Source organism: Cannabis sativa, chromosome 3 (genome assembly GCF_029168945.1).
Source record: "Cannabis sativa cultivar Pink pepper isolate KNU-18-1 chromosome 3, ASM2916894v1, whole genome shotgun sequence".
NCBI classification, from domain to species: domain Eukaryota; kingdom Viridiplantae; phylum Streptophyta; class Magnoliopsida; order Rosales; family Cannabaceae; genus Cannabis; species Cannabis sativa.
The window spans coordinates 30,694,295-30,720,140 of NC_083603.1; the positions used below are offsets into that span (position 1 = coordinate 30,694,295).

Here is a 25,846-nt window from a genome sequence, read left to right on the forward strand (position 1 = left end):
AAGAAGAGCTCAGTTGCAGCACAAGGGATTGTGCATTAACAATCAGTGTTCTTGATTGTTGTTGGTAATTCATTACTAATTGCTGTTAAGGTTGTATTTGATTCCTTTAGAGAGAATTGGAAATTGTAATATGAACCTTTGAGAATTAGTGGATGAATTTACCACAGTTCGGGAACCCAAGCACTAGTCGGCTGAGATGTGTTCTCAGTGCAGATGAAGCTTGCAAAATTCTGGTGTTGAATCTTTGATTTTGTTCTTTTTATATTCAAGCTTAAATCAAGATAAAATCAATCTAAATATGAAAAAGATAGGTTAGACAAGAACTTGGGCTTACATTTGGTATCAGAGCCAGCTATTTCTGTTAGAAATATTGATCCTTAGGGTTCTTGCAAGATTCGTTATTCTGAAATTTATTGTTGCTGCAATTCTTGATTTTTCTGCATTTTTTCTTTCTGCAACACCCAGTTGGAACTAACCCCCTCTCTAGACACGACTCTGGGAGTATACTGCTCTCTATCTTTGTTTTGTTTTTCCTTGTTAGTACAGGAATGGAGATGTTCAGAGAAGGAGGGTCCACATCACGACCCCCAATGCTGGAAGGTGCTAATTACCCATACTGGAAAACCAAAATGCGAGCATTCTTGAAGGCGGTGAATGAAAGAGTTTGGATGGCCATAGAAGATGGTTGGACATGCCCAACGATGATGGATAACGGTGTCACCGAACAAAAACCTACGAGCTTGTGGACTCCAGATGAGATGGAGAGGGCCAATTTTAATTCGAAGGCCATGCATGCTTTGTTCAATGCAGTGTCCACAAATCAATTGAAGGTCATTGCAAACTGTGAGATGGCCAAAGAGGCTTGGGAAAAACTACGAATTAAAAATGAAGGAACGGATGCTGTAAAGAAATCTCGTCTTCGTGCTTTGGCAAAAGCGTTTGAAGATTTATCAATGGAGGAAGAAGAAACGGTGGCTGAGTTCCATGCTAAATTGTGTGACATATCAAATGAATCTTATGCTTTGGGAAAGACTTATTCTAATGCAAAGCTGGTTCGTAAAGTCCTTGGAGTTCTACCTAGGAGATTTATGTCTAAAGTAACCTCCATTGAAGAAATGAGAAACGTGGAGGAACTGGATCTTGATGAACTGATTGGATCCTTGCAGAATTATGAAATGTCATTAACAAGGTGGAAGAAAGAAAAAAAGAAGATGGATGTGAACAAAGAAAAAGGGGACAACAATATTGCGTTCATTCACAAAGAAGAAAATAAGTCTATATCAGATTTGTCTGCTGGTTTCTCAGATGAAGCTGTAGATTTGCTGACCAAGAACTATGCAAAATTCTTGAAAAAGAAGTACAAGAAACTGTGTTCTGAAGGTAAGAAAAATGCTTCCAAAAGAAATCCTCTTAGGAACTTCTGGCATGGTCAGCAACCCAGTGACAATAAGAGCATGGGCATTCAGTGTAGAGAATGTGATGGGTTCGGACACATTCAGGCCGAGTGTGCTAACACTCTTAAAAAGAAGAAAGCCCTTGTTGCCACCTGGAGCGATAGTGACGAAGAAAAAGACTCTATTGCAAGCAAAAGTTCTAATGAGGATAAACAGGTAGTGCCTTTCATGGCTCAAAGTCATCAGTCTGTTGACTCTGAGGATGATGGAGTCTCCACTGTGTCTGAAGTCGACAGTAATGGAAGACAAAATGCATATGAAGAGATGTTTGCTCAATGGGAATATATGACCAAGCAGATTAGAGGTCTGAATAGTGCCAAGGAGCAGATAGAGTCTGAAAAAGTCAAGCTGGAGGACACTGTTAAGAATCTCAATAAACTTCTTGATGAGAAGGACAATGAGATCTACAAGCTTTCAGCTGAACTCATAAAAGCTAAACAGGCTTTAGAGTTTATCCCTCCAGGAATGGCTGCCATCAATCAAACTCTTCAACTTCAAAAACCTTATGGTGATAGAACCTCTATCGGATACAAGATGTTGTATAAGCAAGGAGATAACTTGGGGGTAGAAGAGTCCATTACACCAGTGATCAACCTAGACAAAAAGGATGACAAGCAATCATCATTTCCCTCGACACCTCAGTCCTCAGACCCCACTGGAAAATTCCATGTTCCATCTGGACCTACCAAGGTGAAGTTAGAAGGAAGAAGAATTGCCCCGGAGAATATATCTCAGATGGAGAGATTCATCCCAGTGTGTCACTTCTGTAACAGGAGGGGCCATATTCGACCCAGATGCTATAAGCTGCAGAACTACTTGAAAGCTATGATCAATCGACCTATGAGTTTTCAAAAACCCAATAAAACTCAAAAGGAAGGATCTCAATGTGAGTGGAGATTGAGGGCTGATCGTGAATTGAATGTTGGGTTGGTAGCTCAAGTTTCACTGTCTGCATTTCTAGAAGGACAGTGGTACTTGGATAGTGGTTGCTCTCGACACATGACGGGCAACAAGAAATTGTTAGTCAATTACAAAGAAGCAAAGGAGGGAGTTGTCACTTTTGGTGATGGAAATAAGGGCCATATTATTGGAAAAGGAGACTTGGTGATGAGTAGAGCTGCACCTCTTACTGAAGTACTGTATGTGAAAGGACTCAAGGCAAATCTGATAAGCATCGGTCAACTTTGTGATGCAAATTACACTGTAAGTTTTTCTAAAACTCACTGTTTAGTTTCATTTGATGGGTGCTCAGTCTTAACAGGGAAGAGATCTAGTGATGGTAGTTATTTGTTGGACAATGTTGTCCTATGTAATAGTGCATCATTGGATAAATCAGATATTGGAGACTTTACTGCTATTCCAAAAGTTTTAACCAAAAGAAATAAGAGTGTTAAATCATCACCTCGTCTTTCAAGAGCTCATTCACTATTATTAATGCTATGGTATGGTCTTCTACACCTTATACTGTTGAATCTTGGGTTTAAACAAAGAAATGATGATGTTTTTGTCCTAGTGTACGCTGGTTTTGATCATGTTGTACATCGTGCTCCCTTGCTTCAAAAGAAATATGATACACACATGATATGTTGTCTAGTGTTCCTCATTGCTTGTTTATGTGTCTTCATGTGTGATAATGAAAGTTCCACAAACATTTCTCACAATGCACGTTGACTCAAAATATATAGATAACGGATATCATTTTTTTAGAATTGGTTGAGTAAAAATACATTGGATAATCACATATTATTCTTGATGATCTCTTGGATTTTTGTTTAATAAAGCCTTGAATTCTCATATTAATGTGTGCAACTTGGGAAGTTTTTTTTATGTGTTCTCTCTGATTAATTCGTTGTGGTATATGATCATTATCTTTCTCTGTTTGTTCATCTAAGCCTTGATTGCTATCATTTTTTTTTCTATGAGGCACTTCATGTCCCATCTACAGGTTCTCCAGTTCTATCGAGGAAGCTCTAAATAGGTGAATTTTTCAGGATCTTTTGAACCTTTATTTTTCCCAGCTAAAAAGGCTACCTCTTTTAGATGCAATGGGAAGAGCTTTCTTTAGTCCATTTACTAATAAGTAGTATGCTCCTTCTATATTAGTATTTCTGATTAAAAGAGGACGGCTACATCTCTGAGGGAGAGTGAAAGCCGTAGCTGGTTGCAAAAGAAAGAGCCGGAGTGTCTAAAGATAAAAAAAAAATGGGCAGCTTAATAAAAATTTTGAGAGAGTGAGCCAATGTTCTCACATGAGGTCACTTGCACACACTAAAGAAAAATCTTGGTTCAAAATCCTGTAAAAAATTCCTTGTTTATTGTCTTTCTCAAGTGTGTGTGAATATGTGGATTGGTAGAAGTTGTCTCATCTTTTTATTAAGTATGGCTCATTGTGAAGTTGAATGAATTTGTTATTTGCTCAAATGATCATTGCTCACGTGTTAATTGATTAGGCCACTCATTGTGTTTCCTCTTTACAAGTTGAACATGTTAATTCTTGAGATATATCATTTGGCATGTTTTTGATTGAAATAAAAATAAATCTCATTTGTAGCATCATTCGTAATATTGTGGTGATCTGATTGTTTTGCTTAGTCAATCTCTCATTTTTTTTATATCTAATATCCATATGTTTTAGGTCATGTTGTGAGATGGTTTGTCTTTCTTCTTTAATGTTGTAATAGATACTTTGGAATTTCTTTGCAATGAGGAGTCTATGTTGCATTTTCTGTTGCCATTCAGGGGGAGCTCTTTGATAAACTTCTTATTTTCTTAGGGGGACAATATGGATTATGCTCAATGAAGGGGGAGAAATACTTATCCTTTGTGTGTAAAGTGGTAGTGGTGCATTTGTTGTTTGGTTGTTTAAAGTGTTTGCTTTTCTGTTTGTTTAGACTCTGTTATATTTTAATGGTTGCTTTGTTTCGCACTGGTATTGTTGTCATTGACCATAATTTGTCAAGGGGGAGATTGTTAGAACTATTATTTTCTATAGTGACAAATTATGTCCAGTAGCATTCCAGTTGCGTCTGGGTCTTGTAGTGTTTTGTCTGGGGTTCGTACTGTTAGTGTTAGTCCACGTCAGCAAAGATATTTTAGGTTTTAATAGTTTAGATGGTAACAACTGTCTATTTCGGGTTTCTTGGTTTTAGCTGGGTATAAATACGATTTCTGGGTATTTTGTTGACGAACTTTTTTATCGGAGATTTGGGGATTACGTTCGTTTCTTTTCGTCTTGTTTCTTCTGTATGTTTCATGGCAGGTCAGATCTTGGAGCTTGAGGATGTTCATCAATGGCGGAATGATCTGAATCTGGAATTGTTGAGTTCAAACTGAAGGGAGTTCAGTGTCATCTTCATCATCAGATCTGAAGGGATTTCAGGTTGAAGACATGTTGAAGAAGACCTCAGTTGCAGCACAAGGGATTGTGCATTAACAATCAGTGTTCTTGATTGTTGTTGGTAATTCATTACTAATTGCTGTTAAGGTTGTATTTGATTCCTTTAGAGAGAATTGGAAATTGTAATATGAACCTTTGAGAATTAGTGGATGAATTTACCCTGGTTCGGGGAACCCAAGCACTAGTCGGCTGAGATGTGTTCTCAGTGCAGATGAAGCTTGTAAAATTCTGGTGTTGAATCTTTGATTTTGTTCTTTTTATATTCAAGCTTAAATCAAGATAAAATCAATCTAAATATGAAAAAGATAGGTTAGACAAGAACTTGGGCTTACAAACGTGAAACTAAAAGTTTCCCTATCGATAAACCTCATGGCAATACCCTAAATATCTCAAAATTGGCCAAAACTAGGGTTCTGGAAATTCCCCCAACAGGATGACCGGTTCCCAACCGGAAATCCGGTTCTGGGTCACCATCCGGTCGACCGGTTGGTACAGGTCCCCCAGAACCGGAATTCCGGTTCTGTGCTAGGAACCCAAAAATTTCCCCCATGACCTCAAATCTCAACCAAACTTTATCAAACTCTCCAGTACACCTATACAATGCATAAACAACCATTTCCAATCAACAATTCACAGAACAAACCAACAATACTCAACTTGCCATTAAAGACCAAAGCTTTGAACTCTATGTTCAAAGTTGCATAAAACTAACACCAAGTATCAAAATCAACAACCAGAACCTTTAATTAATCAATATTGAGCATAAAAACTGAACCCTAACCATTTCTTAACCTAACAGCCCCTAAAACCCAATTTCACATATTTAACCTAAACTTTAGATTCAAGAGCTAGGCTAGGAGTTGCTAGAGCTTACCTTGGGTTTAATTTCTAGTTGAATTCCTTGCTGAAACACAGAAACTCAGCAGCAAATCTCCCTTGCTTGCTTCAGCCGAAAGAGGAAAAGAGAGAAAGGTTTATGTTGATTTTCTATTTTTCTTCTATTTTCTCTAAATGGGAAAAGCTTAAGGAAAAATCCATTTTCCTTTGCTTAATTTAACTTGGCTAGGTGTCAACTAACCAAAAAGCCACCTATCTCTTATTTCTTTCAAATGACAAAAATGCCCTTTAAGGTATAACTTAGGTATTTCTAAAGCTAGGGGTAAAATGGTCAATTTCCATAACCCCGCTCAATCCCGATAATTTATTTTCTCTAAAATATTTCCCACTATGAAATAAGGTTCTAAACTTACCCATGTGATCAATCTAGCCATCCATCGCATTTTCCGTTGTCGCCGAGCAAAAATTACAAAAATAACATATTTCACATATAAGATAAATAATACCCCTAGAGTTTAATAAAATCTCCGGAATTGAAAAATTATAACTCTAATATTTATTTCTAAATATTGGGGTCCACAATTAAATTAATTCACAAATAATAATAAAATAATAAAAATTAGTGCTAATTGCCTTTACTAATCCACATTACTAGAGCGGTCATTACAATGTCAGTCTAAATCCAGTGTTCTGACAAATCAGAGAATAAACTTTCGAACATATAATTTAGATTATATTCCACTGTGCTGACAACACTATAATCTTTAACAAATTCATATGTTCTGGACTTAAATAGAACTCATACATTATATAAATATAATCATGAAATAAACCATGTGAACCATGCAACATAAAATGTTATTTCTAATATTTATTAATAAGTAAATCTAATTATATGAAATGGGTTTTATTTAGGGCACAGAACCCAAAAAACTCCCACTTGCACTAATATAAAACAAAATGTGCATTTCAAATAATCTCAACACCTTGATATACAAATCAAGTGTACTAGTAGTAAACTTTTCGTAATAGGATCTGACAGGTTGAATTAACAACAACCTTTTCTCCACCATTACTTTCCCTTAATCACAATATCCTTGATATTGTGAAATTCCTCTCTATATGTCTACTCTTTTGGGATACTGGATTCTATACCTTTGGCAACTACTTTTGGTTATTCAGGAAATAACTTTAGTAGTTAAGACAGGTTGGAACGGTGCCACAATTGTATAGAACTTTCCTTAGACTGAATAAGTATCTTTCCTGCAACTTTAACATTCAGTCTCTCTCTGGTAGACTAAGAGATTTCAGATAGGTTTTTACACTTCTCCAAAATCACTACTCCACCCCAAGAGTAATCACCATTTTATCAGCAGACTTTCTAGCACAAAGGAAAGTCTTAAAATCTGATGTGGTGTAGTCTAAGAGTTTTAAACACACCCTTATTGACTAACATATAGTTCCTCTTCTTAATCTTAAGATTTACTTGATTGTCTTCCAATGTTCTTCTCCTGGATTAATCTGATACCTACTCATTACTCCCACTCAACAGCAGGTGTCTGGTCTAAGGCATACTAAAGCATATCTGAGACCTCTCACTGTTGATTTAAGAAATTCTTTCATGGCTTTATCTTTTCTAGAATAGTTGAGACTTTTCCTTAGATAAATAAAATCTATGTCTAGAAGTTGTGAAGCTTCTATAGATTTCCATTGGAAAGAAAATGCTTCAGCATCTTACTAAAGTAAGTTGCTTGCATTAGAGTAAGTAATTACTAGGTATACCACAAGCCATAGGTTTAGATAAACTCAAACCTATAATACTAGGAACATGACGTTTTGTTAAGTCCATTGAATAGACTTATTAAGGAAAATTTCCTTTTATGTCCTTGTAATAGAAAACTTTAGGTTACTCCATGTGAATGGATTAAACCATAGTTCTCTTGGCTTTCTTCTTAGTTTCTTATCTTGACAATGTATTACTTGTTTAAACTCACAATGGATTTTAATCACTAGTGTCTTCCAAGTCATAAGAAGGTGAAGTTCCTTGAAACTCTCCCACTACGATAAGGTACCGTGAATTATGTCTAAGAAAACTAAATGGTATTGACCTCTTCGGTTGTGTTAAGACAACAGAGGCAGTGGGATCATCTTGTAACGAATAAGATGATAGAACACTTATGGAATAAAGAAAAAAATTATCTCCTTTATTTGCTACTTTATTTTCAGACTTAGTCATTTTCTTAGAAAAGTAGTATGTTTAAATAAACACTTTCTTATCTAATGACTATGGGATAGTCCACCCCTAATCACTTAGAATAGCTAACAAACATGCAAACCATGGTTAACAGTTCTAGCTTTTCTTATGATTTTGATTAGGTCATCCATGAATCTAGTAATGATTTACATTAAGTATACAACCATTGCATCATTCTGAAATTATATTACCATAGAAGGTTGTAGGCAACAACTAGTAACTAATCATCAATATGCAAATCGAATTTCTGGGGGGGTAAGTTTGGATATAATTCAAAAATCAAATTAATGATCTTTGAACTGCATATCTACTAACTTTTTCTCCATTCCTATCAGTTCGCAAGATCTTTAACCACTTACCTTAATGGTTTATCACCATTGCTATAAATTCATGAAATTTTTAAAACATTTCAAATTTCTTTTGCATAAGGTAAAATCTAGAGTGATCGTTTTAAGAATACAACAAAAACTCATATCCACCCCTGAATGTACATCCATTTGCGGATGAGATGAACTTACTTTCAGTTTATATAGGCATATTAACTCTTTGCAGAGAATGATCTTGTCAAAACCACTATGAACAAGATACAAATGCCATAGATTTATAAAACATGGTTGTAGTCTTTCGATGACTCAATTTAGTTACATCAAAGAGTTCTTAGAATAGTGCAAGTGGATTCTGGTCACAGAATACTCAACTCATACAGTTTGAATCCATTGATAGAAAATGGTTATTAAACACTTGTGAAAGTGTAACTGTATGATGAGTAATTCTTTCTTGGACCACCACTACTAATTTAACTCTATGTTGATTTGCCCATACAAGTAAGAGATTTCTAAGATTTAGGATTTATATCATTTCGGGATAGAATTTTGGGAATATAATCATATTCGTCATTTAATATAGAATGACATAAAATGATTTATAGTCCATTCATCCAATGATATGTTATTAAGCTGATTCGAAATGAATAAGCTAAGAGGAATTAGAATAATTTCGTTTTAAATAAGAATCAAACGATGCTCCGATTAGCGAGAGTCAAAGTAATCTTATTTATACAATCTTCTTGTTTCGTATTGTAAATACTAGTCTAAGGTGTCATCAATTGATGAACAGCTAGATGTTGCATTTACAATACTTATCTTTCGAGATCTAACACTATTATGTTAGTCTAATGGTGAAAATCCATTAGGGATTTATCTCATTAGAAAAATAAACCAAGTTAGACCAACAATGAAGATTCGAAATCAAACTACAATTTAATAACAGAAAATAACATGGTTCAATATAAATTCATACACAATTCAGAAATTATTAAGCATATAGCAAGTAGGAATGACAAGTGAAAATACTAAAACATACAATCCTAAATAATTTCCAAAGTCTTGAATAAACTGATATCAGTGTCCCGTTTAGGCGAGAGTCAAAGCTACCATCCATTGAATAGAGTTCTCAGCTCATCTAAAAAGATAAACATTCTAGCAACCTTTTATTCGATCAAGATTGGAATCCGCGTTGTCCCGTTTAGGCGAGAGTCAAGGCTATTCTATCTTATGAGCTTCCACCATTGTTTCATATTCTTGCAAGTCTTATACAGTTGCCACCATTAGGGCGATCAATACTATATAAAAAAACTTACAAGATTACTTATCTTTTGAGATTAAACGGTGCTAACTTTCTAATGAATGTTCCTCCATTAGGGAGGATTACTCACTAAAACAATAGCTGTGTAAAACCAACAATGGAGATTGAATATCCTAATAATAAAGCTCGTTATTTAATGAAAGTTGTATTTTCTTCTGAAACTTATTTTAAATATATATATATTTATTTAATTAAAATTTCCAATTTAGAATGAAAAATTCTAAATATAATTTTAATGTAATATTTATAAATTATACTTAGATGGATATGAAAATAACGTGAATTATTTCCATCTTAGTAATTATTTCCAATAAATATTTAGAAAAATTATTCAATTTAAGTTGTTTCAAAATTAATTTAAATTAATTTAAAACGCAAATTTAATTTTCTATAAATATATATTGCATTTCGAAAAATGAAGTGTATAAGAATACTACTTTCGAAAATGCTTTAAAATAAAATAAAAATAAATTCTGGAAAAATTACCTTAATTTTATGTTGGCCTAAAATTAATTAATAAAATTAATTTACAACAAAAAATATAATTTTCCTAAATACTAAAGGAAAATTTTAAATATTTAAGTATCATGATGAAAATCAACTTAAATATTAATTTTCTATTTAATTACATATCACTAGAAAAATACTTCAAGCAAAACATATAATATCTATCTAGACTTTCATTGACTAATTAATTCAGTTTCTAATTAAAATATATTTTTGATCATTTATTTTAATTAATCATTAAATGAAAAAATCATTGATTTAAGTTGATCCCAAATTAAAATAAATAATTTTCAACTTGAATATATTTTTCAAGTAAAATTCAAAATTTCTGCATTAAGGAAATGCAATTTCGAAATTGTGAGAAAAAGATTAATAAAATAAAATAAAATATATTTTTAAAATTATTCAAATTTAAGTTATCCTGAAATAAGATTCCAAACTTAAGATAATTTTCAACTTTAATTAAATAACATAAAAATAACAATATTTAAGTATCATGATGAAAATCAACTTAGATATTAAAATTTTCAATTTAATTAAATGTATTAAATTCAAGAAATAAATAATTAAGTATAGAGGAAACTTAATTATTAATTCTAGTTTAATACTAGAAAAATATACTAAACTTAGATTGTACCAAAATTAATTATGAAACAATTAATTTCACAATCAATGATATGTTCCTATTTAATATTAGAAATAATAACTAGTACTAGAAATAACTATCTAGAATATATATCATTAACTAAGTGTTTTTCTAAAGTTAACTTTAAAATATTAAATGAAAAATAAATTTCATATATTTTAAAAGTTAATTATGTTTCTAATTCAATTTTAATTAGGTTAGACTAATATAATTAACCTAATACAATTATTTAAATAAGGCAAATGGGCCTTCACAATTGGGGTAGTTCATGTGAGGGGGAGCTGGGTTCAGTATGTCGCACCCACTTCTATTGGCCCCCAACTCTCACACAAGGCCCAAAAGAGAGGAATTTAACTTTTAAATAAACAATTGTTATTCATTGAATAAGCCCAAATCTAATTGGGCTTAAATAGAATTACTCATGTCAAATGGGTTACTTAGAAAAAACTTAAATGGGTTTCCTATATGCATCTATGCCCAATAGCAAACATATAGGCTCACACAGGTCAAATGATTTAGATGGGTCCTATCATGTTACTAAGTTTACACAGATGAAAGAAGTACAAAATTTACCTCTTACAAATTATTCATAAGATATATTGACAATCGGACTATGATTAAAATCAGATCATTGGATCTGTCAACAGGTTAATCATAGCAATTTAGATCATATAAATAATAGGTTTGTTAAAAAAAAATTGAATAAACAATATAAAAATAAACAAACATTGTCCATGTAACAGATGTGAAAATAAGATATTAATATAATTAAATTATTATTCTTAAACTAACCAACTAGATTTTCAAAATTTAGGGTTGTTAAAACAAACCTTAAAAAATTTCAAAAAATTTAAATTTAAAATATCTAGGTTTATTTAAATCAAATTAAATTAAATATCAAATAAGATCAATGATTGGAAAGAAAGAATCTTCAATATCATTTTCAAATCTTATAATTTAATAAAATAAACTAATTTTAAAATAGATTTGGTTAGATAATTATTATTTTAGGAATAAAATAATAAATAAATAATAATTACCATAATTATATGTCAAAATATCTCAAATTATGCAATATTCAAATTTCTACAAAAATATCAAAGTTATTGAAATATTTAAGATATGATTTATAAATTTCCAATAAGGAAAAAAAATGATATATATATATATAGAAAAATATCATTTTTAAACTTATAATTTATAAATAATTAAATATTTAACAAAATAACAAATTTTGAATTTAAAAATATTAAGGTAAGTGTATCTATAAAAAGATCTATATTAATTTTAACTTTATTAATTATTTAATTTGTCATATAAGATAATTTTAATATAATATTTTAAATAAAAATACAAAGTTATCTCTTAATTTAAAATATGTTAAATATCAAAATTTATAATCTTATAATTAAATAATATATAAATATTAAAGAAGTTAACAAATTTTTAAATCTGACCATAATAGGAAATATTTAAAATTGGAAATATTTAAAAAAAAAAAGGAAATATTTCAAATTTGGTAATATTTAAAATTGGAAATATTTCAAATTGGAAAAATCTAAAATTGGAAATATCACATTTTGGGAAACAATCCCATAAAAAATTGGATTTTTGGGGAAAAACCCACAAAATTCGCAATTTGTAGGGGGCTCCCAAGATAGGCTGCATGGAGCAGCCATGATTTCCAATCTTCCAAAATTCATATATTTTTCGTTTTTCATTGGAATTAAGTTCTGTAAAAACAAAAATTTCTTAAATTTTCACAAGGAATCTAAATAAAATATTTTCAAAAATATAAAAAATACTTTTCATGGAAAAAATTCGTACAACACAAACATTCATCACATAAGCACATAAACCAACATGAAACCATCCAAATCAACACAAAACATATAAAACATCGTTTTAATTCATATTACATGAAAGTAAATCATTACCATGGCTATGGTGCCAGTTGTTGGAATTATTTTACCAGGATCTAGATTTACTACCAAGTATGTTTGATTAACATCCTAATATGAATTCTAAAACAATGAAATTAAACACATATAAAGTTCAGAAAACCTTACATTGGGTACAGCGGAATATTATGACTCCTTCCATTCAGATCTCTAGCCCTTGATTCCTTTTTGTAGCAGAGCATAATCAAGATCTGAATCTGGATCTCTTTCTCTCCTTCTTGTTGGTGCTGATTTTCCATAGTCTTACATACTATGATTGAGGTATCACTTGATGTGTGTGGGCACTACTCTATCACTCAAGGAATTTTCAAAATTTGAGAGAAGAAAAGAGAGAGAGGGGCGTGTAGGCTTTTCTGAAAGAAACTAATGTGCAAAGTTATGAGTTTCCTGAAGTCAACACTTTCTATTTATAGAATGCCCTCTAGGTTTAGGTTAGAATTGTGTGACATTAAAATAATGGAAAAATAAAACGGTAAAAGCCTATGCATAGTGGGCGGCCCAAATAAGGAAATTGGGTTATCAATACTATATAAAAAACTTACAAGATTACTTATCTTTCGAGATTAAACGGTGCTAACTTCCTAATGAACGTTCCTTCATTACCGAGGATTGCTCACTAAAACAATAGCTATGTAAAACCAACAATGGAGATCGAATATGCTAATAATAAAGCTCATTATTTAATGAAAGTTGTATTTTCTTCTGAAACTTATTTTAATTTATGTATTTTAAATATATATATTTATTTAATTAAAATTTCCAATTTAGAATAAAAAATTATAAATATAATTTTAATGTAATATTTATAAATTATACTTAGATGGATATGAAAATAACGTGAATTATTTCCATCTTAGTAATTATTTCCAATAAATATTTAGAAAATTATTCAATTTAAGTTGTTTCAAAATTAATTTAAATTAATATACAACGTAAATTTAATTTTCTATAAATATATATTGCATTTTGAAAAATGAAGTGTATAAGAATACTACTTTCGAAAATGCTTTAAAATAAAATAAAAATAAATTCTGGAAAAATTATCTTAATTTTATGTTGGCCCAAAATTAATTAATAAAATTAATTTACAACAAAAAATATAATTTTCCTATATAATTAAATACTAAAGGAAAATTTCAAATATTTAAGTATCATGGTGAAAATCAACTTAAATATTAATTTTCTATTTAATTAAATATCACTAGAAAAATACTTCAAGCAAAACATATAATATCTATCTAGACTTTCATTGACTAATTAATTCAATTTCTAATTATAATATATTTTAGATCATTTATTTTAATTAATCATTAAATGAAAAAATCATTGATTTAAGTTGATCCAAAATTAAAATAAATAATTTTCAACTTTAATCTATTTTTCAAGTAAAATTCAAAATTTCTCCATTAAAGAAATGCAATTTCAAAATTGTGAGAAAAAGATTAATAAAATAAAATAAAATATATTTTGTAAATTATTCAAATTTTAGTTATCCTGAAATAAGATTCCAAACTTAAGATAATTTTCAACTTTAATTAAATAACATGAAAATAACAATATTTAAGTATCATGATGAAAATCAACTTAGATATTAAAATTTTTAATTTAATTAAATGTATTAAATTCAAGAAATAAATAATTAAATATAGAGAAAACTTAATTATTAATTCTAGTTTAATACTAGGAAAATATACTAAACTTAGATTGTACCAAAATTAATTATGAAACAATTAATTTCACAATCAATGATATTTTCCTATTTAATATTAGAAATAATAACTGGTACTAAAAATAACTATCTAGAATATATATCATTAAGTGTTTTTCTAAAATTAACTTTAAAATATTAAATGAAAAATAAATTTCATATATTTTAAAAGTTAATTATGTTGCTAATTCAATTTTAATTAGGTTAGACTAATATAATTAACCTAATACAATTATTTAAATAAGGCAAATGGGCCTTCACAATTGGGGTAGTTCATGTGAGGGGGAGCTGGGTTCAGTATGTCGTACCCACTTCTATTGGCCTCCATATAGATGATTTACACTGTAAAGGGATTAAATTACCGTAACACCCTACAATGTATTTTATCCTTAAAACACTTAACCCTGTATAAATGATATTTCAGCTAAGTGAAATGAGTACTCCACCACTTATTTTCGTTTGGTTAAGCTCGAAGGAAATCATCCTTTACTTTCTATTCGCCAGATAGAAGCTATAGATTCCATATTTATGTTAGCGCTCCCACTCAATTGCACTACCGTGTTCCCAAAATGTACGTATCACCCTGATCCAAAAGTAGGCTTAACTAACAAATCAAAGAACACGAATAACACTCTTGAGATTGAACCTAATCATATCAGGATTAAGATCATTTGATCTAGGATCAACAGGTGATATTGAATTGAATAGATATTACGGTAAGTTTTAATATATCTAATCAAAGTTCAATATCGGTCCCTTCCGATGTATACTCCATATATCCGATACTGGTAAACTTTGCCAATGTCCTCGAAAGGACATAACACTTTTCCAAGGTGTAAGAATACCTATCGCTTATTATACCATGTCACTCTAAATCCAGTGTTCTGACAAATCAGGGAATAAACTTTCGAACATATAATTTAGATTATATTCCACTGTGCTGACAACACTATAATCTTTAACAAATTCATATGTTCTGGACTTAAATAGAATTCATAGATTATATATATAATCATGAAATAAATCATGTGAACCATGCTACATAAAATGTTATTTCTGATCTTTATAAATAAGTAAATCTGATTATATGAAATGGGTTTTATTTAGGGCACAAAATCCAACACTACCTTCATCACAGGCGTCGTACTCGTCGAAGTTTCCTTCGTATTTGTCGTCGTGGGTCACTTCTCCTTCCTCAGAGCCCACGTTAACTCTAGAGGCCACCTCCTCATTTTCAGAATCTTGGGCGTCTTGAGGAGGACGGGGTTGACGCGTGTTACGAGTCTCCATGATTGTTGTTTTAGTTTATAAGGTTGTTTGTGTATCTGCAGACGCTTCCTTCAGCTCTCAATGAAAGCACCAAAATGTTGACCGAGGTTTTCAGCAACCAATTTAATAATATATAAGAAAGCTGTAGAAAGATTAATGCACGAGATTTTTACGTGGTTGGGGCATTAATGAGCCTTAGTCCACGAGTCTTTTCTATTTATGAGAGTATTTATTACAGAGAATGTTCTTGGTAACTTTTTCTCTCTTTGGTTCTTTTGAAACCCAGAAATCTCGACCCCTGCCTTAATGAGTTTGGGGGGTATTTATAGTGTTTTTGTGGGATGATCCCTAGAACCAAGCTACATGTCTTTCTGTATTTTCCAGTAGTGGCACACATTCCCAACGAGTGTAACATAGGAAATGCATGGTCTATACCCTAGGTATTTTAGGGATTAGGTGGATGTAATCCATTATCCCTTCTTGACCGATGTGATTGCTCATAAAGTAGTCGTCACTAGGCTTATTAATCATAGCGTAATAGCTGCAGAAGGGGAGTTACGCCGTCAGACTTAATACTTATGGCAGTTCCAATACGCCTTCTCCCATGCAACATTAAATGCGAGGTGACTGATCAGATGTGGTTTGATACCTCGCGGAGGTGCTTTGCTATAGCTTTGCCATCCGGGAGTACGTGGATCCCTCATTCTTTCTCCAGGAGGTATGTTTCTTTCTGATCCTCTTGATTAAAAAGACTTAGCCGAATTATCTCAAAACCTTACTCCTCCAATCCACGTGTCGCAGTCGCATTGGTCCACGTAATTTGGACAAAATTAAGGGCAACAATAACAATTTAGATCAAATATATAATAGGTTTGTAAAAAAAAAATTGAATAAACAATAAAATTAAACAAACATTATTCATGTAACAGATGTGAAATAAGATTATTAATATAATTAAATTATTATTTAGACTAACCAACTAAATTTTGAAAATTTAGGGTTGTTAAAACAACCTTAAAAATATCATCAAAATTTAAAATTCAAAAAAATAAAAAAATAATTTAAAATATCTAGGTTTATTTGAATTATTTTATCAAATTAAATTAAATATCAAATAAGATAAATGATTTGAAAAAAAAAATCTTCAATATCATCTTCTAATCTTATAATTTAATAAAATTAAAATAATAAAATAAACCAATTTTAAAATAGATGTGGTTAGATAATTATTATTTTAAGAATAAAATAATAAATAAATAATAATTATCCTAATCATATGTCAAAATATCTCAAAGTAAGCAATATTCAAGTTTCTACAAAAAAATATCTAAGTTATTTAAATATTTAAAATATAATTTATAAATTTCTAATAAGTAAAATGATATAAAATAGTAAAATATTATTTTTCAAACTTATAATTTACAAACAATTAAATATTTAACAAAATAACAAAATTTTGAATTTGAAAATATTATGGTTAGAATATCTATAAAAATATCTAGGTTAATTTCAAATTTATTAATTATTTAATTTGTCATATAAGATAATTTTAATATAATATTTCAAATAAAAAAGATAAAATTATCTTTTAATTTAAAATATTTAAATATTAAAATATCTGATCTTATAATTAAATAATATATAAATATTAAAGAAATTAACAAATTTTAAAATCTCACCATCATTTATGTAAAGTCTTTTTTTGGCAAGTTAGTTGACAAAATAATTTTTCCTTTTATGGTAAGATTGTTGTGCATTCATATTCGATTTCTTACCTTATAAATTCGGTTTGTAGTTGCTCTTTTCCTTTTTAGGAAAGTTGCACTTTCAGCTGAACTTTCCTTAGTTGAAAACTTCTTAAAAGAGAAGCAATTCTCTTTTGGAAAGTTGTATTTTTTAGGAAAACTTTGATTATTGCCTTTTCCTTATTGATTTCGATTGTATCTTGATACAATCAGAATATCTAATTTGTTTTTGGTAGGAATCAAGCATTGATAGAGGATCGGACCCGATTATAGCAAGTTTCCCGTTTCTAGTGTGATCTGCTGCGTCAGCATCCGAATCTGATGTAGCAGATCGTGTTTTCTTAGGAAAGTTTTTGTACAGCTGTAGATTCGAACTTGTGGTTGCCTCTTTGGTTTCTATGTTCTATAAAGAGAGCCTAGAGAGCAACCATTCGAATCAACTCTTCCAATATTCATTTTTTGCATTTATCTTTTAGAAAGAAGAGTGTTTCTTTGTTTTGTGAGAGCCTAGTTGTTCATCTAGTTTCTAGTTGTTCTATTTCTGTTCTTACTCTGTCCTAAAGGTTGTGAAGAACTACTTGACTGAACAAGAGATTTGTCTTTGGGAGAAGACTTGGTAAAGCCTTACTTCGGGAGGAAGTAAGCATTTGGTCTTTGGGAGAAGACTTGTTGAAGCCTTACTTCGGGAGGAAGTAAGCACTCACACTTCAAAGACGAAGGGAGTTCGGGCTTGAAGGTGTTTCAAGAAGTCAGATTCATAAAGTGGATTACAAAGGATTGCGGCAATATTTTAGAGGGAGTCTAAACTTGTTTAAGTCAATTGTCTTTGTAATTTTCGATACTTTATTAATTGATTTCATTCTCTGGGCGTGGCCCCATGGACTAGGAGTGTTCGTGAGAACACTAATACCACGTATAAATCTCTTGTGTCAAGTTATTTATTTTTCTGCAAATATTTTATATTCTGCCTGTTCTCTTTTGCTGTAGCAGAATTACTTTCTGTTGCTGCAAACGCTTACAGTTTTTATATTTTCTTATATACAACTGACATTTGCAAAAACACGGTTTTTCAATTGGTATCAGAGCGGGACACTAAACTCTTAGTGTGGTCCTATGACGTTTTTGTGTTAAAATGTCTTTTTTTGCAGAAGGAGGCTCTATTTCTAGACCATCGTTGCTTAATGACTCTAACTATCCTTATTGGAAAGTTAGAATGAGGGCCTTCATCAAATCTCAAGATGAGAAAGCTTGGAGAATGGTTCTATCAAGTTGGTCTCTTCCAGTTGAGACAGATTCTTCAGGTAATACTACTATAAAATCTAAACTGGAATGGTCTATTGAAGATGATAAACTTTCTGCCTACAATAGCAAAGCCTCACATACTATCTTTAACGGTGTAGGTGAGGGTTACATTAAACTTATATCATCTTGTGTTTCTGCTAAGGAAGCTTGGGAGATCCTTCAAACTCAGTTTGAGGGAACTTTTGATGTGAAAAGATCTAGATTTATCATGCTTCAAACTAAATTTTATGAGCTTAGAATGTCTGATAATGAAACCTTAACTGAATTCTATGAAAAATTATCTGATATTGCTAATGAATATTTTGCTCTTGGTGAAAAGCTTGATGACTCTGTTCTTGTGAGAAAAATTGTTAGAGTACTTCCAGAAAGGTTTGATACTAAACTTTTGGCGATGGAGGAAGCTAAAGATTTTAGCACTATGAAGGTGGAAGAATTGATTGGTTCCTTACGTACTTTTGAATTAAATCAACAGATTAAACAAAAGGACAAGCCCAAATCCATTGCTGCTAAAGGTAAAAGTATTGCTTTGAAAGTTGCTGACAATGAAAATTCTGATAGTGAATGTGACGATGAGATTGCTTTATTAACTAAGAATTTTCAGAAATATATGAAAAAGATGGGAAATAAAAAGAATATTTCGAAAGGTTCAAAAGGTAACACTTTTATTAAACCATCTGTCTCTAACAAGAAGGGAATTCAGTGCAGGGAATGTGAAGGTTTTGGGCATATTCAAGTTGAGTGTGCAAACACCTTGAAAAAGAATAAGAAAAGTTTCAATGTCACTTGGAGTGATGATGAAACTGAAAGTGATGAAGATAATTCTGAAAAATGTTGCCCTAACTTTTGTTATGACTAATATGTTTTGTGATTCACAGGTGAAAGCTAAATTGGTATGTCTGAATAATACCACCGAACAAGAGGAATCAGATTCAGATGAGTCTGAAATCTGTGAAGAGTCTCTTGCTAAATCATACAAAGTCATGTATGAAAAATGGATTCAGGTTGCTTCTGAAAATAGAGAGTTGAATAAATTGAATAAAAAATTGTCTCATCAAATTGAAATGTGTGAATTGAAAATAACAGAGTATGAGACAAGTGTTTGTGATAAAGATCAAAAAATCACTCTCTTAAAAAAGGAACTTGAGAATTTTAAGAAAAATGTTCAAATGCTTAACCCTGTTGCAGCAAGAGACATATCAGACCTAAATGTTTCACGTTGAAAAATCTGTTTAAAACAAATTATTTTGATAATTTGGAAAAATCTCAAAAGAAACATAAAGGTTTGAAACAAATATGGGTGAAAAACAATTGTGTAGCTGGTTTTTCTGATAAAACTGCTGCTTCTCAAATGTGGTATTTTGACAGTGGTTGTTCTAGACATATGACAGGTGACAAGGACTTTTTGACTAACATTCGGCCTATGCAATGTGGAGAAGTCACTTTTGGTAATGGCTTATGTGGAAAAGTTGTTGGTATGGGAACTCTAAATTTTGAAGGGTTACCTAGACTGAAAAATGTGATGTTAGTTGAAGGATTGAGGGCTAATTTACTTAGCATTAGTAAAATTTGTGACCAAGGGTTTACTATTTCATTTGATAGTGATCATTGATATGTTCTTAATGATGATAATGAATGTATCTTGCAAGGATTTCGATCCAATGATAACTTGTACACTTTAACCCCTGTGTTTACTTGTCATTCAGCTATCAACAACACCACAGATTTGTGGCATGCCAAGCTTGGGCATATTAATTACAAAAATCGAAAAAAATTGTCAAATGCAGGTATTGTTCGAGGACTTCCCAAGCTTGGTAAGGAAAGTGTTGGTAAGTGTGAACCATGTCAACTTGGGAAGCAATTAAAAATCACTCACAAGCCTGTGTCTGATATCAATACCTCAAAAGTATTGGAATTGGTTCACATGGATCTTATGGGTCCAATCCAAGTTGAAAGTTTGAATGGTAAATGATATATATCTTTGTTTGTGTTGATGATTTCTCTCGTTTTACTTGGGTAGATTTCTTAAGAGAAAAGTCTGACACTTTTCATGCCTTTAATACTCTTTGTTTGAAATTAAGAGTTGAGAAAGGTTGTAATATTGGGAAAATTGTTCGAATTTGAAGTGATCATGGTAAGGAGTTTGAAAATTCTGTGTATGATGATTTTTGCAAGTCTACAGGTATAACTCATGAATTTTCAGCTCCCAAAACTCCTCAACAAAATGGAATTGTTGAGAGAAAGAATCGAACATTGCAGGAAATGGCAAGAGTGATGTTAAATAGCAAGAAGTTGACAAAGCGCTTATGGGCTGAAGCTATTAACACAGCTTGCTATATAATAAACAGAGTGTTTATTCGTCCAGGTACCTCAAAAACATCTTATGAAATCTGGAAAGGTAAGCGCCCCAATGTAAGTCATTTTCATGTTTTTGGATGTGTGTGTTATGTTTATAGAGATCGTGAGCATATTGGTAAATTTGATGCTAAAAGTGATGTTGGTGTGTTTATTGGATATTCCTTAAACAGTAGAGCTTATCTTGTTTATAACATGAGAACTCAAACTATTTTGGAATCAGCTAATGTGGTTGTTGATGATTTTAAAGATTTTTCAGAGTTTTCCACAGAAGCCAAGATAGATAGTCTCATGGATGCTCCTCCACAAGTAGCAAAAGCAGATCCTGATGCAGCAGAACCCATTTCTGATGCTGCAAATGACGAATCTGCTTCTGCAACTGGGACTGAAGAACCAGAAACGTCTATCTTGACTCATCCAAACATCATCACTGATTCTATTCAGAAAGAACCAAGCACCAGAGTCAAATTGAATCATCCAAAAGATCTCATTCGTGGAAATCCTGAAGAAAGTATGGTAACTCGCAGAAGGTATGTTAATCTGATCAACTTTCTTTGTTTTGTTTCTCAATATGAACCGAAAAATGTGAAGGAATCCATGACCTTTGAGGAATGGCTCAATGGAATGCAAGAGGAACTCAACCAATTTGTTCGCAACAAGGTATGGATTTTGGTCCGAAGACCAAAAGGTATAAACATAATTGGAACAAAGTGGTTATTTAAAAATAAAAGTGATGCGTTCGGTACAATTGTGAGAAACAAGGCTCGTTTGGTGGCACAAGGGTACACACAGGTAGAAGGTATTGATTTTGATGAAACTTTTGCTCCTGTTGCAAGATTAGAATCAATTCATTTACTTTTGTGTGTTGCTTGTATTTTGAATATTAAATTGCTTCAAATGGATGTAAAATCTGCCTTCCTAAATGGTATTTTGAATGAGGAAGTTTATGTTGAGCAACCAAAAGGATTCGAAGATCCTCAATTTCCAGACCATGTGTACAAGCTTGAAAAAGCTTTGTATGGTCTAAAACAAGCTCCTCAAGCTTGGTATGAAAGGTTAAGTCAATTTTTACTTTCTCATGATTATCAAAGAGGTAGTGTGGATAAAACTCTTTTCATCAACCATATAAAATCTGATTTTATCATTGCTCAAATTTATGTTGATGATATAGTTTTTTGTTCTACATCTAACCATGAAGTGCAGGTTTTTGTTGATCAAATGAAAAGTGAATTTGAAATGAGCATGGTTGGTGAGCTTACTTTCTTTTTTGGTCTTTCAGTGAGACAAATGGAAGGAGGTACATTTTATCTCAAAGTAAGTATGCTAAGAACCTTGTCAAGAAATTTGGTCTTGAATCGGCTAAGCATGTAAGTACTCCAATGAGCACCTCATTGAAATTGACAAAAGATGAGAATGGAGTAAAGGTAGACACTACACTTTATCGTAGCATGATTAGAAGTCTTTTGTATTTAACTGCTAGTCGTCCTGATATTTGTTACAGTGTGGGAGTTTGTGCTAGATATAAAAGTAATCCTATGAAATCTCATGTATCAGCTGCAAAAAGGATTATTCGATATGTTAATAGCACTCTGGATTATGGAATTTGGTACTCGAAAGATACTAATTCTACTCTTGTTTGTTTTAGTGATGCAGATTGGGCAGGCAATGCTGATGATCGAAAGAGCACAAGTGGAGGGTGTTTCTTTCTTGGGAATAATCTAGTATCTTGGCATAGCAAGAAATAAAATTCCATTTCTTTGTCCACTGCCGAAGCTGAATACATAGCTGCTGGCAGTTGTTGTACTCAACTGTTATGGTTGAAACAAATGTTGATTGATTATGGATTTGAATTGGGTGTTTTGACTATTTTTTGTAATAACACTAGTGCCATAAATATTTCCAAAAATCCTGTTCAACATTCTAGAACAAAGCACATTGATATAAGGCATAACTTTATCAGGGAACTTGTTGAAAATAAATCATTGCAATTAGAATATGTTGATACTGAAAAACAATTAGCTGATATTTTCACAAAGGCCCTAGATTCAAGTCGCTTTGACTCCCTCAGAAAGTCTTTGGGAGTTTGCATTGTTTAAATCTCTCTTGTTCATATTTTTGTACAATATTGTTATGTGATTCTTCTCTAGCTTTTAATCTTCTTTCATTGTATTTTGACAAATCATGTTTATGCTTTTGGATTATAATTAGTTAGGATCTCATTCTTATCATACTTTGTGATGTTATGTTAAAAGGTTCATGTTACTCTCTATTTGTGTCTAGGATTAAATAATGTACTTATACAGAGTTGAGCAATTTTTGTTTCAGTCTTGTCAGGCCCCTTGCTGGAATAGAGCTACCCATACTGAGGTGTGAAAGCCATATTTTGAGTAAGCTGGAACATTGTAATTAGCAACTATGATGAGGATGCACTACCATAGAAAAGGGCTACCTTCAGTATGGTGTGATAGCATCCAGTTGCGGGATCAAATTGAAAAAGGCGAAAATGAAAAATCTTGCCAAGGACAATGATCCTATTTTCACTGCACACACTTATGTCTGACAAGTGTGTTCAAATTTGTAAGTCTCCTCTATTAAATTAAATTGATAATCCTGGTTCACAATTTTTAGTAACATGCATATCTTTTTCCTCAACATCAATTAAGTATGATTTGTTCCTGAGATACTAATTAGTTATTTTCCTTAAAAGCATAACATGTATTTATTTTGTCAATTTTCAATGATATTTGATTACATTGCTTGTTTAGAATCTCATATATTTATTGTACACATTGTATTTTATTTTTCGTTTTTTTTAGAAAAAAAAAATAAAAAAGAAGAGGGAGGCGTGTGACTTGTTTCATGGGTTAAGGAAATTTTGTGCTTAAATGGTAAGTATCAACATTTATTCTTCTTTGATTTATTTTGATACGTTTCCATTTAAAGATTAATCTTTATATGGTAATGTGTCTTTAATCTTGAAAGATGGACTTATTTTTGGAAATATTGTTGGTAATTCTAGTTTCCTTTTATTTATTTTTTTTAAAAAAAGGAAAGGAGTTGCAAGAGAGTGGGCGATTTCCTTTTATTTGTTCATGGGTTGGCGGTTACCATTCAAAATTTCAAAATTGGTTTCCGTTTCTTGTCTTGCTTTTAAGTTTATTTAAACCAATTTTTGTCATTTAACTCACCACCTACCCGAACCTAGTTTCTTGTTTCTTTTGTTGTTACTGTTCATTCCTACTTTCAGAAATTCATGGCTAAAACTAAAGAACCTAGGGCATCCAAGGAAAATGGGGGAATCCGATCAAGCCCCCTCAAATGCTCCTCTTGCTGCTCCAATCGTCTTGCTGCCATGGAGGAGGTTCAGCAAGAGATGTCCAAGCAGCTGTCCTCATTGATCAAGCTTTATGGGGCATAAGTTTTCTTTCCTTTTGTTTTTGTTGGACATATTTCTATATTTTCATTTCTTTTTGTCTTTAGCCCTTATAGATAAACAAAAAGGGGGAGTAATTGGGTTTTTAATTGTATACTCAACTGTCTAGGGGGAGTTGAGGTTTGTGTTTGTGTTTGTGTTTGTCTTTGGTCAAAGTTAGCTTTTTATTTTGGTTTAATGTTGTGCTTCTTAGGGGGGGTTTTTATGTTTGTTTCGCTAACTTTGTTTTGTAGGTGTTTGTTAATTAATAATATTTTGATTATCTAAAGTGCTAAATGTAGAGATTTTTATGTCCTTTTTTGGCAATTTAGTTGTCAAAATATTTTTTAATTAATGTGTATTTTATTGAACATTCAATTTGTTTTTATCAACTCTGGACCCTTTTTCCAGAGGGAGTTGTGGTTAGTACTTGTGAACATATTTTTTAAAAAAGTTAGCTTGTTTTTGGTTTCTTTGTGATATTCGATTGTGTTACTCAGGGGGAGTAGTTATTTGCTCTTGCTAACTTTTTCTTGCAGGTACTTTATGTTAAAAATTATTTTGTTCATCTAAAGTGCCAAAGGATTAGATTGTAAAGTCTTTTTTTTGGCAAGTTAGTTGACAAAATAATTTTTCCTTTTATGGTAAGATTGTTGTGCATTCATATTCGATTTCTTAGCTTATAAATTCGGTTTGTAGTTGCTCTTTTCCTTGTTAGGAAAGTTGCACTTTCAGCTGAACTTTCCTTTGTTGAAAACTTCTTAAAAGAGAAGCAATTCTCTTTTGAAAAGTTGTTTTTTTTAGGGAAACTTTGATTATTGCCTTTTCCTTATTGATTTCGATTGTATCTTGATACAATCAGAATATCTAATCTGTTTTTGGCAGGAATCAAGCATTGATAGAGGATCGGACCCGATTATAGCAAGTTTCCCGTTTCTGGTGTGATCTGCTGCGTCAGCATCCGAATCTGATGTAGCAGATGGTGTTTTCTTAGGAAAGTTTTTGTACAGCTATAGATTCGAACTTGTGGTTCCCTCTTTGGTTTCTATGTTCTATAAATAGAGCCTAGAGAGCAACCATTCGAATCAACTCTTCCCATATTCATTTTTTGCATTTATCTTTTAGAAAGAAGAGTGTTTCTTTGTTTTGTGAGAGCCTAGTTGTTCATCTAGGTTCTAGTTGTTCTATTTCTGTTCTTACTCTATCCTAAAGGTTGTGAAGAACTACTTGACTGAACAAGAGATTGGTCTTCGGGAGAAGACTTGGTAAAGCCTTACTTCGGGAGGAAGTAAGCATTTGGTCTTCGGAGAAGACTTGTTGAAGCCTTACTTCGGGAGGAAGTAAGCACTCACACTTCA

The 25,846-nt window shown here is 31.7% G+C and overlaps 1 protein-coding gene across 1 annotated transcript; it reads left to right on the plus strand.

Annotated features, from left to right (window-relative positions):
- Window positions 1–548: 548 nt before the first annotated feature.
- Window positions 549–3,125, plus strand: LOC133036018 (uncharacterized). The gene has a single exon (XM_061112486.1). It carries the CDS (start codon window positions 549–551, stop codon window positions 3,123–3,125), a length of 2,577 nt encoding a protein of 858 aa, XP_060968469.1.
- Window positions 3,126–25,846: the final 22,721 nt, after the last annotated feature.